The following is an 18,379-nucleotide window of genomic DNA, read 5'->3' as shown; positions in this document are numbered from 1 at the left end:
ATTATACTCACAAAGCCTATTCTACTACACCTTTATGTCGAGGTAATACGACCAGGTATAGAAAATGTTGATAGCTTATATTGTAACTTAACACCCATTTACTGTTAGAAATGACTTTCTATTGAAATCTACGGCAGTAGTAGCACAATATGTAACGGTTTGTCCCCTCAACTGTCAACCGCATCGCTTACATCATTTTGGCTTAATGAAACAAATGTATAAGATGCTTTGCTAACTCGTTAACTGTTTATATATAAGAGCATTTTAATGCTAAAAGTAAATACAGTCGACTGTTGGGGCAAAGTGAGTTCTAAGTGTCCTGTGTGTGATCTGGAGACCCAATATGTAACCTGTATACATACACGTTGATATTGACCTGTTAAATACACGTGATGAATAGCCATGTATTATGGTGACCGTTCTTATATTAAACGTTTCTTGTTTTTTTAATGTGTTAAAAATTATATCCTTTTATCTGTTTTGATGAAATGACATGTAATTTGCATTTATTTTTATGTTACTTCTGTTTAATAATAACGATTAAGAACACATATATCAATCTTATAAAGTACATTCCGATATATTTAACTTTTCTGCTTCAAAATTTATTCATTGAATCTTACTTTTAAGTAACTTTTTTTGAAAACTTTTCATCCGAGTTGTGTAAATGCTGTGTGTGTCTAGCATAGAGACCTAATGATCTGTGGAAAATTCAAAATCTGAAAACTTGAACAACGGAATCTCTCTGAAATAAAATGTGCTGTTTTATTACACTAAAAATTGCTGGTGAGATAGAACTTTTCATGAATTGATATTTTTGACGCTTATAAAACTTCTTCGTCTATCCAACAAGTTGTAAATATTAGAAGACATTTTTTATATCGTAACTTTGTAAATTACGGAGAAACTTGATTAAAATATGTTTTATTGGTGTTTACTTTCGTTTCATTCCATAACTAGTTGTATTTATTTCGTATGACACCCGGTCGAGAAATCTGCATTTCAATTGCTGGCACGGCCCCATTTCCATGAGTTGAACGAAGTTCAGTTGAAACTATTCACTCAGTCGAGCCGTCACACAATGCCGGTTACCTGTAAGCCCCGCCCACAATTTTTCTCACCTTGCCCACCACTGAAATTTATTCGTGGCGGTGACACGCAGGACTCAGAAAATTAGCATAGCCTAATTTGATTGGCCGAGAGCGTTTCTGTTTGTTCGCCTTACAATCAATAACCATGTGTTCACCAAAGCATATTAGGCAAAGAAAAAGAGGTGCTTGACTATTGGAGACGTTCTTTTGAAACGCAGAGAAAAGCTGTGGAGATTTATCAATTCTATCTTCTTCTGTTGGACTCGAGTCATATTCATAGGTATTGGACTCCAACAATACCCGGAGTTATAAAGAAGTTTGTGTGGCAGTGTTGGAAGCTACTGTTTATTTACTCGACAAACGTGACTTGTATTACTCGACAAACTCTAATATCGAGTGTTGTGTGTTTGTGACTACCCGAGAATATGGAACAGGACATGTCGAAAGCACAACTACAACAAAGTCTCACGGGGGTACCCGTATCTAACCCGGGTATGGGGCAACCACACCAGGCCCACCAGGGGCACCCACAGAATCATCAGGTACACCAGCCCCACCCCCATCAACCTCACTCACCACCCGAACAAACGAACATTTCTAATGGACAAAGTGGGGGCCTTACAGCTCAACAGAAGAAAGACTTGGATAGGGTTAAACGCCCTATGAACGCTTTTATGGTGTGGTCGCGAGGACAGAGAAGAAAAATGGCTCAAGAAAATCCAAAAATGCACAACTCTGAAATAAGTAAGAGACTCGGAGCTGAATGGAAACTTTTGACGGAAACTGAAAAACGTCCATTTATTGATGAAGCTAAGAGACTCCGTGCTATTCACATGAAGGAACATCCCGATTATAAGTACAGACCACGAAGGAAAACGAAAACTCTGATGAAAAAGGACAAATACGCATTACCCGGTATGCCGACCGGGGCCCCTCTACAGCCCGGACGTGAGGGCGCGGGTATGTATCCGATGAACGGGTACATGCCGAACGGTTACATGATGCACGATCCTAACGCATATCACATGGCAAACCAAATGGGACTTGCCGGACAATATGGTTATCCTAATATGGCCACACAACCGATGCCTTCTAACCAAATGACTACGGGATCATACATGAACGGAACACAGAGTTACACAATGTCAATGGCGTACGGAGCCATGCCACCAACACAAGTCCCCCAATCTTCGATTAAACGGGAACCTCAGACCGGAGGGCCGGGACAGCCCGTCCCCACGGGAGGCCGGAACCCAGGGGATCTACGAGAAATGATCAGTATGTATTTACCAGGGGACACGGGGGACCATCATAGCGCTGCCGCACAGCAAAGACTAATGCATCAATCACATTATCAGCAATCTGCAACGGAAAATAGTACAGTTCCGCTCACTCATATGTAACTTTATCTAATCCACATTCTACACAGTATATATGAAAAAAATCTAAGTGTGTGTGTGTTAAATATTAATATGAACCGATTTTAAATCTATAATCTTCACGAACTTTTACTAGACGTGAATTATGAACTAATATGTCCCCCTTGAATCATCATATAGTTTGACGAATTAACTGTTGATATTTTTTATATGATGATTTGTATGTGAACACACTTTATCCTCTAAGACGGAAATCCTCACTTTTTACTTGTAGGAGGCGATCAGGTACCAGTACACTACGAACACTCTTGGAGGGACTGAGAAAATGGAAACACGATCGTGTGTAGGGAAAGTTTAAAAAAAGTTTAATAAGTTGCTCATCGTTGCGGAGACAGAAGAACAAATGTGGTGATCGCGTGTGAGAAAGTTCGTCTTATTCACTGGGACATATCCTTGAGGAAACATTTCATCAGACAGGAAATCCAATACAATTGTGCTATTTTATCTTTTATGTTAAATATTTGAAGTACAGTAGGATTTGTTTATAAATTTCAATTTGTTGTTTATAACGAGAGTTTTTGCAAACTTCTTTGTGGCATAATATGTTGTATGAGTGTTGATATGTGTTGTACGGAGGGTGTTATAGAATTCGCGAGCAAAAACTTCATAATCATTAAACATATTTATGTTTGCTCATTTTTTTAATTTTAAAAATGAAAACTATTTTTGTAATTATTATTTCTAAATTTTGTACAAATAATTAAGTGTGAAAATTATTACTATTATTTCTACTTAATGCAGTTTTGAACCAAAAGTATTTTTTATTACCATTCAATTTTATAAAATTATAATTGAAGGAAAAGTTAAAAGTTGTTTTGGTATAAACTGCTGATTTACAAGTAGATTTGGTAGCGAGATAAATTATATATATTTCAAAGTTTGAATGTTTAAAAGTGGCTCAGTATTTTCTGTGTAAGGAAATTTAAATTATTAGGATTATTTCCTCCAGAACAAAATATAGAAAATTTTATTACTAGATTTTCATTATCTTTTATTTCAAGCTTTCTATAATTTTGCTAATTTGTAAATATTTATAGAAGAATTATTGACTGTTTATAGAGATGAACAGTTTTGCGCTAAGGCGTGAAAAAAATACAAAATAGAATAAATTAAAAACATGTGAACAAAAATTCAATCTTTCTTTGATTTTTTAGTGATTACTGTTGTTGGTTTTTTTAATACAGAGATATTTTCGTTTTTCTTAAACCATAGCTTTAAAACTATTTCGTAGCCGTTGTTGACGTGTATGTAAACACCATACAGAGCTGAAGTGCTTGGTGTTGACAAATGTCGAGCCTGATTTAAACTGTTTGTTGAGTGAGAACCATCTACTTTAAGTAGCAGTCCTCCTTTTCAGATACTAAAATGGCGTTCAAGTACAGCCAAATTTGTCTAGTTTCGGACGACAGAAAAGTTGCCTAACTATATCACCCACATTTCACACTTTAAACAAAAATGATTATATTTAACACTTGAAGTAATCTTTATATTTTCTCGTGTATTCTGAATTTGATTGACATGTCTGCATTTTTCACTTTCAACAGTCAATACTAGAATCTAACTTCTATTTCGATTTTTTATTTAAACTTCGGTCTCATTACTCATCTGAAATTTGTTTTGTTTTAGAGTTGTGTGGTGTGGTATATATGTAGAAATCATGGTGGCTTTTCAGTCTGTCTGACGGTTCGATCACTTCAATAAATCCATTTACTCATAATGGAGGAGATGGGATAACGCCTTGTCCATTATGTCTGTCCCCTACACACCAATTAATCTAGCCTTAACTGTCATTAACATTAAAACTTAGCTACGGATATGTTGTACACACTCGATTCCTGGTACCAACATGATATAGGGAAGAAATTTACAATAATAAAAACTATAATTTAAACTCAGAAAACTATATATACATAAATGTCGGAAACAATTGTAAGATGTTTATGTAAACTAATATTACTTTTGGAGCAAATTATCTTGAGACTTGAACTTTCTAAAGTACCTTAAACATTTTTTTATAAAGTTTTATTTACGATTTCACCAAGATCTACAGATTTGTTGTAGGACTTACCGACTTTTAAAACTTGCTGATTTATTGGCCAATATTTCTGATTTAGTATACACCATTAAATTCTACTAGGTACAGAACCGTCTATTTAACATCCTTAAGCGAAAACAATACATGGTTTGTCTTGTCCGGACCGGAGTGTCGGTTAAGATCCTGACTTTAGCACAATCCCGCGAAGTAATTAATGGCTGAGCCGCTTTAGAAGTTTATTACGGTATATGGCACCAAAATGTCGTTATCTTAATTTACTTGGCGTGAAACACGTGGTGAAATTCTGTAACTGAGACAAATATGAATGCCGAGTTTTTACGCCGAAAGCAGTAAGGATGAATTAGGCCTGGAATAATTCTCTCCATAAATGTGATGAGGGGGCCTCTGACTTTGATAACAGATCGGTATTAAATCTCGTGTAATCTCGTCAATCATGTTTTGTTTCGTGTAGCGGTTTTCTATTGATAACGGAAACTGTGCTAATCTAAAGCCGATTATAGAAAACTGACCTGAGGACAGCTAGAAAGTCTACCGGATAATGTAATATTGCCAAGAAATAAAATTCTATTCTATTGATTAACTTTTAATTTACATTAAATCATTTATAATATCTTCATCAATTTAAAACGATGAACACATCATAATTGAAAATATTACAAACTTAAAAATTAATTATAAGTCTTAGATATAATCGAGATTTTTTAAAGCTGTACAAGAATTTAACTAGTATTTCCCAACACTGGGTGCAGTAGGTGTGACTCACAATAATGGGAGAGGTTAATTAAGTTGATTCCAAGCCAATTGTACAATTAAATCTTTAAAACCATTCTGATAAAACAGGTTTCTAGAGTTGAAATAATTTTATGTACACATGGAATTGAGGTTACAGTAAAACAAAAGTGCATGAATCACGTACAAGCAGTGGTGTTGACAAGTCGTAAAATTCTACTTGGGAAATAATTTCTTTGTAGAGAAGATGTTTACTATTTTATTGGAGAATGTGCCTCGGATCTCTATATAATGCTAAAATGATTAAAACGTACTTGACACATTCCAAGTATTTTTCTAAACTAGTGATGTTTGGTTTAGAGAAACTTTTCAATTGTTTTATAAAATGAGGATTGAAAGAACAAAGCTATAAACACGTACTTGTGAAAAATATTTCTTTTGATATTTAAACACATAAGAAAAAATCACAAATACAGAGACAGTTAAATTCTATCAACACGACTGTGGTTTCACACGAGGTATTTATGGCGGACAGCGAACTGGTGGAGTTGGTGAAATTTTGGGAGGTAGAAGGCCGTGAGTCAGTCCCCAGGTACATAAACCGGCCAGGTGTAAATCTGGCTCTGAAATTAAACCAGCCATGGGCTTATTCTTTCTCGTGGTCGTTTGCAAGATGTCTGTTTATAATGTCCAAAGCTTGACGGAGAAGGCGGCCCGAGATTCTCCATTTATACGTTTGTGTCGGCTGGTGTTTATTTTAAATTGAAGCCATGTACAACCGGATACCTGTATGGGGAAAAACGACACGGCTACACCAAATCTTAAACAAGTAGAACAACTTTTTATAAATTATATATCGTCATTTTAACGTGACACGCTATAACTACTTCTGTTGGAATATATTACATTAAATATGATACGGATTCTACAGCGATCACTGCTATTAAATCTCCACCACAGGATCGCGACCATATTCAAATTTCTTTAGGATTTTATATTATATATTAGTTGAAAACTCTACCTAGATTATTTAAGGTACGTCCTGGATTAAAGGCGTATTTTATTATTATTTCCACGGATAATGGTCCCGTTCTTGTAAAAACAAAACAAAATTCCTTTTCTGAAGACTGGAATTAAATTTTCAGAATTGTCCAAGCGGTACCCTTAAAGGCATATTCCGTCTACAATTTTCTTAAGCAAGTTGAAACAATTAACTAACATTCGGATTTTGATCCAGAAATTGTCGTTCACCAAACCTATCGCTTTTAAAACCGAGTGGAAGAATTTAAAAAAAAAACCCGAATTGAAAAGTTTGTTTTGGTGATTATTTGTAAAGAAAAAGCACGGTTTGCGAACCTTGTTTATATTTTTGTTTTGAATGCATTCTATTTGACAATACTTTTTTAGAGTGAATAGACCTCGGTACAAGTGTACAGAGTATAAAACCTCACGTGTAATGATAGTGTACAGTGTTAGTGTGCGGTGTACAAAACCTCACGTGTAATGATAGTGTACAGTGTCAGTGTGCGGAGTACAAAACCTCACGTGTAATTATAGTGTACTGTGTCAGTGTGCGGAGTACAAAACCTCACTTGTAATGATAGTGTACAGTGTCAGTGTGCGGAGTACAAAACCTCACGTGTAATGATAGCGTACTGTGTCAGTACACGGAGTACAAAACCTCACGTGTAATGATAGTGTACTGTGTCAGTACACGGAGTACAAAACCTCACGTGTAATGATAGTGTACTGTGTCAGTGTGCGGAGTACAAAACCCTACGTGTAATGATAGTGTACAGTGTCAGTACACGGAGTACAAAACCTCACGTGTAATGATAGCGTACTGTGTCAGTACACGGAGTACAAAACCTCACGTGTAATGATAGTGTATTTTGTCAGTACACGGAGTACAAAACCTCACTTGTAATGATAGTATATTTTGTCAGTACAAGGAGTACAATACCTCACGTGTAATGATAGCGTACTGTGTCAGTACACGGAGTACAAAACCTCACGTGTACTGATGTTGTACTGTGTCTGTACACGGAGTACAAAACCTCACGTGTAATGATGGTGAACTGTGAAACACCAGACTTCACACTTGTGTAGCGATATGTATCACACTTTAATAAGTCCAACAACACATGTAGATTGATACGTGCATGTAATATGTGAAAGGGTTTTATACCAGGCCTTAGAAAACCAGCACTGATACTCAGTTGTGAAAGTTTTTCTTTGATATTGGGGCAACAATATTAGACTCTGTTGATAGCACGTCCAGCTACATCTGGTCCACGAGGGATTTTCAATATGACACTTTAAATTACCCTTAACACAATACTTAATGGGTATTTAGCCCGCCCTGAACATGAATGATCCACAGTTAGAGACGTGATGGAGCCTTAAACACGACACGTAATGGAGCCTTCAACACGTCACGTAATGGAGCCTTCAACACGACACATGATGGAGCCCTCAACACGTCACGTGATGGAGCCTTCAACACGACACATGATTTTCAGCAAAACATGTTATGGATCCTCAGCTCGACACGTGATGGATTCTCAACAAAACATGTCATTTATACTCATCTCGGCACGTGATGGATTCTCGACAAAACATGTCATGGATACTCAGCTCGACACGTGATGGATTCTCAACACAATATGTCATTTATACTCAGCTCGTCACGTGATGGATTCTCGACAAAACATGTCATGGATTGTCATCTCGGCACGTGATGGATTCTCGACATTACATGTTATGTATACTCAGCTCATCACGTGATGGATTCTCAACAAAACATGTCATGGATTCTCATCTCGGCACGTGATGGATTCTCGATATTACATGTCATAGATCCTCATCTCGTCACGTGATGGATTCTCGACATTACATGTTATGTATACTCAGCTCGACACGTGATGGATTCTGAACACAACATGTCATAGATCCTCTGCTCGACACGTGATTGATTCTCAACAAATCTCGCGAAGACTAATCTTTGACAGATTTCAGACAAAATTCAAAAATATTCTTAAATATTAAACCACAAAAAAAAACTCCCACTTTTCCCAGCCATTGAAGTCAGATACCCGCTGTATTTTGCCGGAGATGAAAATATGGTACATCCATTTTTGCTAGCACTGTCATCGTAAAAAATTAATAATTCATCGTAGAAGTCTAAAGTACTGTGCATGACAGCACAGAGGGTTAATTGACCGTGACCACCGTGTAAATGGATATCCAGGCAAAATGGCGGTCATTTAGCAAGAACATAATAATAGGACATGTCAGCTTGTGCATTACTCTGAAGGACGCCCTCAACAACCTGTCGTTAATTGACATAAAACTTCACTACTTTCTGTAGATTCAGTTATAAATATTGGTAATGTTTGGTTTAATTAAAACATACCAATGCATGTACTAGATCCTTTACGAGAAATATAAATATGTATATATATAAACACATACGCGGTATGTCACATTTCAGAAGAAAAGTAAACTTCACTCTTGTGGTTTCAGTAACTTACAATAACAGGAGTAGGGGCGGGGGTGGGAGGGACAAAAACAAAATCAGTAAGGAATTTTTGCTCATTATTATTTATTACTTTTATTTCCTCCTAAATCAACCGATACATGTTTGATTTTGTCCATATCCGTTTTATCTGAATTAAGCACGCCACCCTAATGACCCTCATTAGGGATTGATTTAATCCGCGAGCTGATTACACCTGAAACAAAAGTACAAATTACAGACAGCAGTCGTGGTCAAGAGGTGTAGCGGTGTTAGACCACAGGTCAAAGAAAATATTCATCCAATTTATCAGATGTTTAAAAACCTGTCAGGTAGCTGATCTTACTGGTAATATTTTCAATTTGTTGTAAGATTTTGCTCGAGTTTATCTTCCGAGTGTCGCCGAGAAATTCGTTGTCAGGTACAGCGGCGTATTACTTTTAGCACAGTTTCATGTCGTGTCTTGACACACGGGCCTTAATCACACTGGCTACCTGATATAACGATCAGCCCCGTCAAACGGTAGTCAGGGGCCGTACGGGGGTAATTACATCGTCAAACGGTAGTCAGGGGCCGTACGGGGATAATTACATCGTCAAACAGTAGTCAGGGGCCATACGGGGGTAATAACATCGTCAAACAGTAGCCAGGGGCCGCCCGGGGGGTAATTACATCGTCAAACAGTAGTCAGGGGCCGTACGGGGGTAACTACATCGTCAAACAGTAGTCCGGGGCCGTCCGGGGGTAATTCCATCGTCAAACAGTAGTCAGTGGCCATACGGTGGTAATGATATCGTCAAACAGTATTCAGGGGCCGTACGGGGGTAATTCCATCGTCAAACAGTAGTCAAGGACCGTACGGGGGTTGGGGTGGGGATGGGGGTGGTGGTGGTGGTTACTGTGTCGTAAAACAGTAGCCAACGGCTGTAGGGGGGGGGGGGCGTCAAACGGTAGTCACGGGCCTAAAGGTGCTTGTATTTCATCGTCAAACGATAGTCAGGGGTTATACGGGGGTAATGACATCGTCCAGCATTAATCAATGGGTCTGGAGGGTGAGAGGAGGAGGTAGGGGACCACCCGGGCAAATGGTAGCTTCTGGTTTCGCTAGGCATAGTAAACGTACACAGCTGTAGCAAGGGACACAACAAAGGGTACACCATAGCATACAGCTTAATGAGAGGTAACAAGCCCTTCGAACATTATACAGGACCTTACAAAGTGAACCAGTAGTCAGTACCGGAAACTACTCTGTTAACCTGTATCAAGGTTCTTAAAAGGGGCAATTACTCCGTCAAATTTTATCAGTGCCAGTGTATTATGAAGGGTAATTAATCCGTCAAAATGTTGCAAAGGGCCACACAGGGGTATCTGCTTCATTAACAATAATCAAATAGTCCTAAACAATGGCAAGGAGGTAACTGCTTACATAGTACTAATGTATTGTAAATGGGTGTATGCTCTCCTCCTCCCCCCGCACCTCCTCCTGTCCCTCCCCCTCCTGCCCTTCCCCCTTCTGCCCCTCCTCCTGCCCTTCCTCCTTCTGCCCCCTCCTCCTGCCCCTCCTCCTTCTGCTCCCCCTCCTCCTTCTGCTCCTCCTGCCCCTCCTCCTCCTTCCGCTCCTCCTGCCCCTCCTCCTTCTGCCCCTCCTCCTTCTGCCCCTCCTCCTCCTTCTGCTCCTCCTGCCACTCTTCCTCCTTCTGCTCCTCCTCCTTCTGCTGCTCCTCCTCCTCCTTCTGCTCCTCCTGCCCCTCCTCCTTCTGCCCCTCCTCCTTCTGCCCCTCCTCCTCCTTCTGCTCCTCCTCCTGCCCCTCCTCCTTCTGCCCCTCCTCCTTCTGCCCCTCCTCCTCCTTCTGCTGCTCCTGCCACTCTTCCTCCTTCTGCTCCTCCTCCTTCTGCTGCTGCTCCTCCTCCTTCTGCTCCTCCTGCCCCTCCTCCTCCTGCCCCTCCTCCTTCTGCCCCTCCTTCTCCTGCCCCTCCTCCTTCTGCCCCTCCTCCTTCTGCCCCTCCTCCTCCTTCTGCTCCTCCTGCCACTCTTCCTCCTTCTGCTCCTCCTCCTTCTGCTGCTCCTCCTCCTCCTTGCTCCTCCTGCCCCTCCTCCTGCCCCTCCTCCTTCTGCCCCTCCTCCTTCTGCCCCTCCTCCTCCTTCTGCCCCTCCTCCTCCTTCTGCCCCTCCTCCTCCTTCTGCTCCTCCTGCCACTCTTCCTCCTTCTGCTCCTCCTCCTTCTGCTGCTCCTCCTCCTCCTTCTGCTCCTCCTGCCCCTCCTCCTCCTGCCCCTCCTCCTTCTGCCCCTCCTCCTCCTTCTGCCCCTCCTGCCCCTCCTCCTTCTGCCCCTCCTCCTCCTTCTGCCCCCTCCTCCTTCTGCCCCCTCCTCCTCATTCTGCCCCTCCTCCTACTTCTGCTCCTCCTGCTCCTCCTCCTTCTGCTCCTCTGCCCCTCCTCCTTCTGCTCCTCCTCCTCCTTCTGCCCCTCCTCCTTCTGCTCCTCCTCCTCCTTCTGCCCCTCCTCCCCTCCTCCTTCTGTTCCTCCTCCTCCTTCTGCCCCTCCTCCCCCTCCTCCTCCTTCTGTTCCTCCTCCTCCTTCTGCTCCTCCTGCCCCTCCTCCTTCTGCCCCCTCCTCCTCATTCTGCCCCTCCTCCTACTTCTGCTCCTCCTGCTCCTCCTCCTTCTGCTCCTCCTGCCCCTCCTCCTTCTGCTCCTCCTCCTCCTTCTGCCCCTCCTCCTTCTGCTCCTCCTCCTCCTTCTGCCCCTCCTGCCCCTCCTCCTTCTGTTCCTCCTCCTCCTTCTGCCCCTCCTCCCCCTCCTCCTCCTTCTGTTCCTCCTCCTCCTACTGCTCCTCCTGCCACTCTTCCTCCTCCTGCCCCTCCTCCTCCTTCTGCCCCTCCTGCCCCTCCTCCTTCTGTTCCTCCTCCTCCTTCTGCCCCTCCTCCCCCTCCTCCTCCTTCTGTTCCTCCTCCTCCTACTGCTCCTCCTGCCACTCTTCCTCCTCCTGCCCCTCCTCCTCCTCCTTCTGCTCCTCCTGCCCCTCCTCCTTCTGCCCCTCCTCCTCCTTCTGCCCCCTCCTCCTTCTGCCCCCTCCTCCTCATTCTGCCCCTCCTCCTACTTCTGCTCCTCCTGCCCCTCCTCCTTCTGCTCCTCCTGCCCCTGCTCCTTCGGCCACTCCTCCTCCTTCTGCCCCTCCTCCTTCTGCCCCTCCTCCTACTTCTTCCCCTCCTCCTCCTTCTGCCCCCTCCTCCTCCTTCTGCCCCTCCTCCTCCTTCTGCCCCCTCCTCCTCCTTCTGCCCCTCCTCCTCCTTCTGCTCCTCCTGCCCCTCCTCCTTCTGCTCCTCCTGCCCCTCCTCCTTGTTTTCCTCCTCCTCCTTCTGCCCCTCCTCCTTCTCCTTTTAAAATTGACATCAATGGAATCAATCATACTGAAGTAAAAAAACACGTTTATAACTCAGACATATAATGTCCTACTACCGCGGTACTAACAGGATACCAGATGGCTGTTAAATACCTGAAGAATATGATCTAGTGAGGAAGGGTTGATGCCAGCCATGTTGAACGAGCATGTTTGAAAATCCTAACATAGGTGTTACATGACAAATACGAGCACGTGCTTTTTCTGAAATCGAGTTGATTAAAATCCATCTTCTAATATTTACACGGAGTGGAAATATTTCCAGCAAGTGATGTGTAGCTTCAGGTGAAGCTCTGTAAACACAGTATCGTACCTGGCCAGATCTCGTGTTTGTCAAACAATCTTACTCCACATGATAGCGGTGAATATGACGAACTTGTGTCGGCACCTGCTTTACTATATTTGTAGATTTTGAACATCACGTGCACGACCTAGTTTCAAGACATCTGCCATTTAAAAATACATGCGCCTCCGTTAGTATATATGTCGAAGCGCGTAAATTGATGTATTTATTGCGGGGAGGACAAAACTAGATCGAAAAAACTTGAGAGGAAACTAAGACTAGAAGTATAGTCTGTTACGGACTTCATTGTTTAGCTCCTAGAATTGTTCATTTTATTTTTCATGTTAATTTTCTCTATCGTATTTGTTTTAGGCGAAGATACATAAGATCGACGTCAGTAAGAAAAGGGTTGATGACTGGTGCAGCAATTTCTTGATACGTCTTTCATAGAAAATGGTAAGATGACTTTTTTAAAGTAAATTAAAATCATCTTTTTTCCCACGTAAATCTGCGTTTATTTCAAAGAAAACAAGTTTTACACTTCAACTGGAGAAGTGCTAACATCCAATCGATGCCCATGACGTAACATCAACATCAACCAACCCTCATGACGTAACACCAACATCAACCAATCCCATGACGTAACACCAACATCGACCAACACCCATGACGTAGCACCAACATCAACCAACCCTCATGACGTAGCACCAACATCAACCAATCCCATGACGTAACACCAACATCAACCAACCCTCATGACGTAACACCAACATCAACCAATCCCATCACGTAACACCAACATCAACAAACACCCATGACGTAGCACCAACATCAGCCAACCCTCATGACGTAACACCAACATCAACCAATCCCATGACGTAACACCAACATCAACCAACACCCATGACGTAGCACCAACATCAACCAACCCTCATGACGTAGCACCAACATCAACCAATCCCATGACGTAACACCAACATCAACCAACACCCATGACGTAGCACCAACATCAACCAACCCTCATGACGTAGCACCAACATCAACCAACCCTCATGACGTAGCACCAACATCAACCAACCCCGTGACGTAACACCAACATCAACCAACCCTCATGACGTAACACCAACATCAACCAACCCCACGACGTAACACCAATATCAACCAATCCCCGTGACGTAGCACCAACATCAACCAACCCTCATGACGTAGCACCAACATCAACCAACCCCATGACGTAACACCAACATCAACCAATCCCATGACGTAACACCAACATCAACCAACCCCATGACGTAACATCAACCAATCCCATGACGTAACACCAACATCAACCAACACCCATGACGTAACACCAACATCAACCAATCCCATGACGTAACACCAACATCAACCAACACCCATGATGTAGCACCAACATCAACCAATCCCCGTGACGTAACACCAACATCAACCAATTTCATGACGTAACAACACCACTATCAATTCATTTGACCAGTAACGTAGATATATACGTCCCAGCTATGACGTAACACCACCACTATCAATTCATTTGACCAGTAACGTAGACATATACGTCCCAGCTATGACGTAACACCATCACTATCAATTCCTTTGACCAGTAACGTAGATATATACGTCCCAGCTATGAGGTAACACCAACACTAACAAATCCCATGACGTAACACCACCACTATCAATTCATTTGACCAGTAACGTAGATATATACGTCCCAGCTATGACGTAACACCAACACCAACAAATCCCATGACGTAACACCACCACTATCAATTCCTTGATCAGTAACGTAGATATATACGTCCCAGCTATGATGTAACACCAACACTAACAAATCCCATGATGTTGCACCTAATCCAAACATACATGTGTGGTTTGGGCAGGTCCTTGATATGAAATTAGAAATTATACCGAGGAAAAACTTCTGAGGGTATACATGTTTTGGCCTTTAATCAGACAGTTTTATTAAATCGGCTTGTTTTGCTGCAAAAATCCTACACATGTTGAGTCTCGAGTCAATCTGTTAATCTATATTCGCTTTTACACGGTTATAATTTCACGTGCACGTGTGTGTTCTACAATTAAAATATCATGATAACGTGTTTTTTGTTTTTGTTTCATCACGGCGTGAAATAGATAATGTCACTTACACCCGTCCCAAAGGACGGAAAAAACCTAGACTCATATTTAACAATCCACAGGGTATCCGCACACAGATCTCAATTCTAATTAAATATTTAAAACAAAATTGTCTGTTTAATGGTATGGAGGTCGCGGGGGTATTACGAGTGATTACAGATCCCAAAGCGGGGAAGGTAGCACCGAAATACAACCCCAAGGAGTACCACACTCACCTATGTATTGTTTGGGAAAGCACTCAAGAAAACACGTAAATCACGTGAACGTGTTCGTCCTAAGTATCCATGGCTGTTTAGGATAAGTTATCAAATGACATGATTCATTTAAAATATCGTACGAATAATCATAAATAAATGAATATATTTCAAGTGTTGAAGTTTTGTTGATGTGAAATGTGACATAATGTAAACGTTAAATTAAAATGTATGATTTTACACGCATCGGATATAACCGTTTAATATTTATTGAAATTAAAAAGACGGTTCACCCTAGCGTGACTACAAACCCGTCCCAGACTTTTATCTGGTAATGTAAACGGGATTTTTTTGTTTCATGTCAGGACTTTCGGAGATCGATTTTAAAAGCTGATCCGAGACTCGGTGACTGTCAGTATGTTTAAAAATGTATATGCTCGTGTTATTATAGACACGGTTGACTTAACCTTCCTGAATTACTCAGTCTTGTACCGTTATAACAGGATTAATGTACGCACTTCACTCGCTTATTAGACTGCTGAAAATATTATTTTCCAAACCTCTAATTTAGATTATGAAACACACCTGATTGTGTTTTACTTGCTCTGCAGGATTGTGACGTCAGAAAACATATACTGAGTAAATACAGGACACGGGAAAACGACTTAAAATAAAAAGAATTAAACGCAAGAGGCAGCCTTCCAATATTTCTCACGATGTCATGTTACCCGAAAGGATAAAAAATGATAGGATAAGCGAGTATGTGTTCATGGTAAATGTCTCGACATACATACATACATACATACATACATACATACATACATACATACATACATACATACATACATACACATACATACATACATACATACATACATACATACATACATACATACATACACATACATACATACATACATACATACATACACATACATACATACATACATACATACATACATACATACATACATACATACATACATACATACATACATACATACATAGACATGCGCACATGTGGAAATAGGCGCTCACCTCCGAAACAATTTAGTGATAGTACGCATGCGCACACCTATACTATTTGATTAATTTTAAATGATGATTCATTTAAGGAATTTGTCAATTTTTGACGTCATTGCCAGATCAATCTATATGACGTAATTAAATACAATTCAATTTCAAGAAAGCTCCGGGTTATTTCCGGTTAGCTACATAACAATAGAAAAATATATGTAAATTAGTTTGGAATGGTAGATTACACAATGGAATTACAATACAACAATACCACACTGTGCCCTTTATATCAGAACCGCAGTTACTGTCGAATTCATAACTTTATATTCAATTTGAAATTGTGTGATGAATTATGAATTTCTAACAACTTTTAGACAATATTTTCTTTTCACCAAAAATATACCACATACCGATCTACTTTCATGATTTAAATGATAATATTCTTAAAGTTTAAAGCAACTATTGACATTTAGCTATTGGGTGAGATATATCCCTGAAGACAGAATGTTCTCAAATGATTGTGTTTAGTCTGCCAGACATATTATGTGTAGAACACAAAGTACAGTACCATCAACACAATGACAGATATACAAATCCATATCAACTTATCTAATGGACAATTAACACAGTTATATGATAATTAAGTTAAAATTCCATAAATATAATTCGTTCATACTTTTACAATCTATAACAGATATATGTATATGTTTTCCTGGGTTCCTTCAAGCAGCTAGAAAGTCATTATATATATAAGTATTAAAGTAAGTAACCTTCAGTCTGTAAGCACGTCCATTATTGAAAATGACCTCTTGTACCTGAGTGAATAAATGAACTTTGAACTTTTAACCCGGAAATGTATATGGAAGTTTGTTTCGTCCTTCTTTGTTGATAACAATTATGATGACGTCAGTGTCACATCATGTCATCATAATGTATTCCTAGATTTTGCATGACATTGTTGGTTTCTGTCTGATTTTAAATGTACATTGTGTAACCCTGGTAAAACACTAGACGCAATATATATAGAGAGAGAACTTCTCTTTAGCTCGATTGGTTAAGCGTCAGAATAGTAAGCCAGGGGACCCGAGTTCGATTCCTAGCGGAGGTATTGAAATAAATAATGACATCTGTTACTTGAAATGATGATATATTTACACCAGCACGTTTTGGTATTCATTTCTTATTGAAAAAGACCAGTAAAGCAAATGCATAAAAATTGCAATATTATGAGATGATATACAATAGGCAATGCATATCAAAATAATTCAAATTGGGATAAGATATTGTGTAAACTTGAAAGAAAAAAATAGAGGTGAGAAAAAAAGAAATTAGATTTAAAGATCACAATTTTGATATTTTTTTTCTCCATGAAAGTCCTTAAGAAAATAACACCTTCTTACAAAATTCACAAAAGTGTTCATTAATCCCTTGCTATCTAACAAATATACTGATATCTTATTTCAATAGTTCTCCAGTATAATATATATATATATATAGATTGATATTAACACCCCAAAATATCACCACAATACGGCAATGTCATATGTAGCCGGGTCGGAAATCCAGTAACGATGGTTTAAATCGGAAACAATTTGTCGTAGGAATGTAACGACTCGACCTGCCCACATTCAGACCAGTAATTGCTATAATTATGCAACAATTGGGACCAGATTGAGACTTGGTACACGTTTACAATGTAATCGATTTCAATGTTCGTTTCTCTGGCGATGTCAGTTTCAGCAGCCTCGTATTTGAATGACTGTTCGGGGACATGTGAAGATCGCCACAGTTTGTGTCAGATCCATGTAAATAAAGAAAGAGGTGATAGTTTGGAACTGTAGGCCGGTATATGCTGCTAAATGTGATATGTAATGGAAAAATGCCAACAACTTTAAAAAAAATAATTGAAACAATTTTGAAGGGAATTAGATATGAGGATATATATGATATAATTAAGTCATTAGCAATACTTAAATGATTATAGAGGGGTTACTAAGTGCTTTTTTTCTGTGTGGTGAACAGTGATATCCTCTAAATATGGCTATTTCTTACTTAAGTTTCACAATTGTTCCCTGACTGAAGGACATTTTTGATGACAGTATCCACGAACTACAGTAAAAATATCTTCACTTAAAATCTGTCCTTATTTTAACTATTGTCGCATGGCAAAATATACAGCGTATTTTGGAAAAAGTGATATGGAACATTTAAAACTGTCTCTGATCCGAATTATAATCGATATATCAATAATCTTGAATTTGGTATCGATTATCCGTCATAAAGGTTGGGACATCCTTACCTGTTCTATATATAGGTTGGTACAGGACATCCTTACCTGTTCTATATATAGGTTGGTACAGGACATCCTTACCTGTTTTATATATAGGTTGGGACAGGACATCCTTTCCTGTTCTATATATAGATTGGTACAGGACATCCTTACCTGTTCGCTTTAAAGGTTGGTAAAGGACATACTTACCTGTAGTATATAATCAAATA

General features: G+C 40.1%; 2 protein-coding genes across 2 annotated transcripts; one reads left to right on the top strand and one right to left on the bottom strand.

The window, feature by feature from the left end:
- The first annotated feature begins 1,445 nt into the window (after positions 1-1,445).
- On the top strand, positions 1,446-2,931 carry LOC132560290 (transcription factor Sox-21-B-like). Its single transcript, XM_060224954.1, has 2 exons — positions 1,446-2,369; positions 2,745-2,931. Exons 1-2 carry the CDS (start codon positions 1,517-1,519, stop codon positions 2,789-2,791), a joined length of 900 nt encoding a protein of 299 aa, XP_060080937.1. The 5' UTR covers positions 1,446-1,516; the 3' UTR covers positions 2,792-2,931.
- A 7,277-nt stretch (positions 2,932-10,208) lies between these two features.
- Positions 10,209-11,915, bottom strand: LOC132560288 (cilia- and flagella-associated protein 251-like). The gene is made up of 4 exons (XM_060224953.1): positions 11,793-11,915; positions 11,472-11,620; positions 10,949-11,188; positions 10,209-10,917 (listed from the first exon to the last, which is right to left on the bottom strand). The coding sequence occupies exons 1-4, from the start codon at positions 11,913-11,915 to the stop codon at positions 10,209-10,211; spliced, it is 1,221 nt and encodes a 406-aa protein (XP_060080936.1).
- Positions 11,916-18,379: the final 6,464 nt, after the last annotated feature.

This window comes from Ylistrum balloti, unplaced genomic scaffold, assembly GCF_031769215.1.
Source record: "Ylistrum balloti isolate Yb309-2 unplaced genomic scaffold, AGI_CSIRO_Ybal_v1 Utg371046, whole genome shotgun sequence".
NCBI lineage: Eukaryota > Metazoa > Mollusca > Bivalvia > Pectinida > Pectinidae > Ylistrum > Ylistrum balloti.
The sequence above is the reverse complement of the archived record's forward strand: the minus strand, read 5'-3'. Positions and strand labels throughout refer to the sequence as shown.

Excerpts from the sequence above, each read along its gene's own strand:
- LOC132560290 (XM_060224954.1), top strand. The coding sequence starts at position 1,517 with ATGGAACAGGACATGTCGAAAGCACAACTACAACAAAGTCTCACGGGG. Across the intron at positions 2,370-2,744 it reads GGATCTACGAGAAATGATCA|GAGGCGATCAGGTACCAGTA; the intron begins GTATGTATTTAC and ends TTTTACTTGTAG.
- LOC132560288 (XM_060224953.1), bottom strand. The coding sequence starts at position 11,915 with ATGAGGAGGAGGGGGCAGAAGGAGGAGGGGGCAGAAGGAGGAGGAGGG. Across the intron at positions 11,621-11,792 it reads GAAGAGTGGCAGGAGGAGCA|GGGCAGAAGGAGGAGGAGGA; the intron begins GTAGGAGGAGGA and ends GAGGGGGAGGAG. Across the intron at positions 10,918-10,948 it reads GAGGGGCAGAAGGAGGAGGG|GAGGAGCAAGGAGGAGGAGG; the intron begins GCAGAAGGAGGA and ends GAGGAGGGGCAG.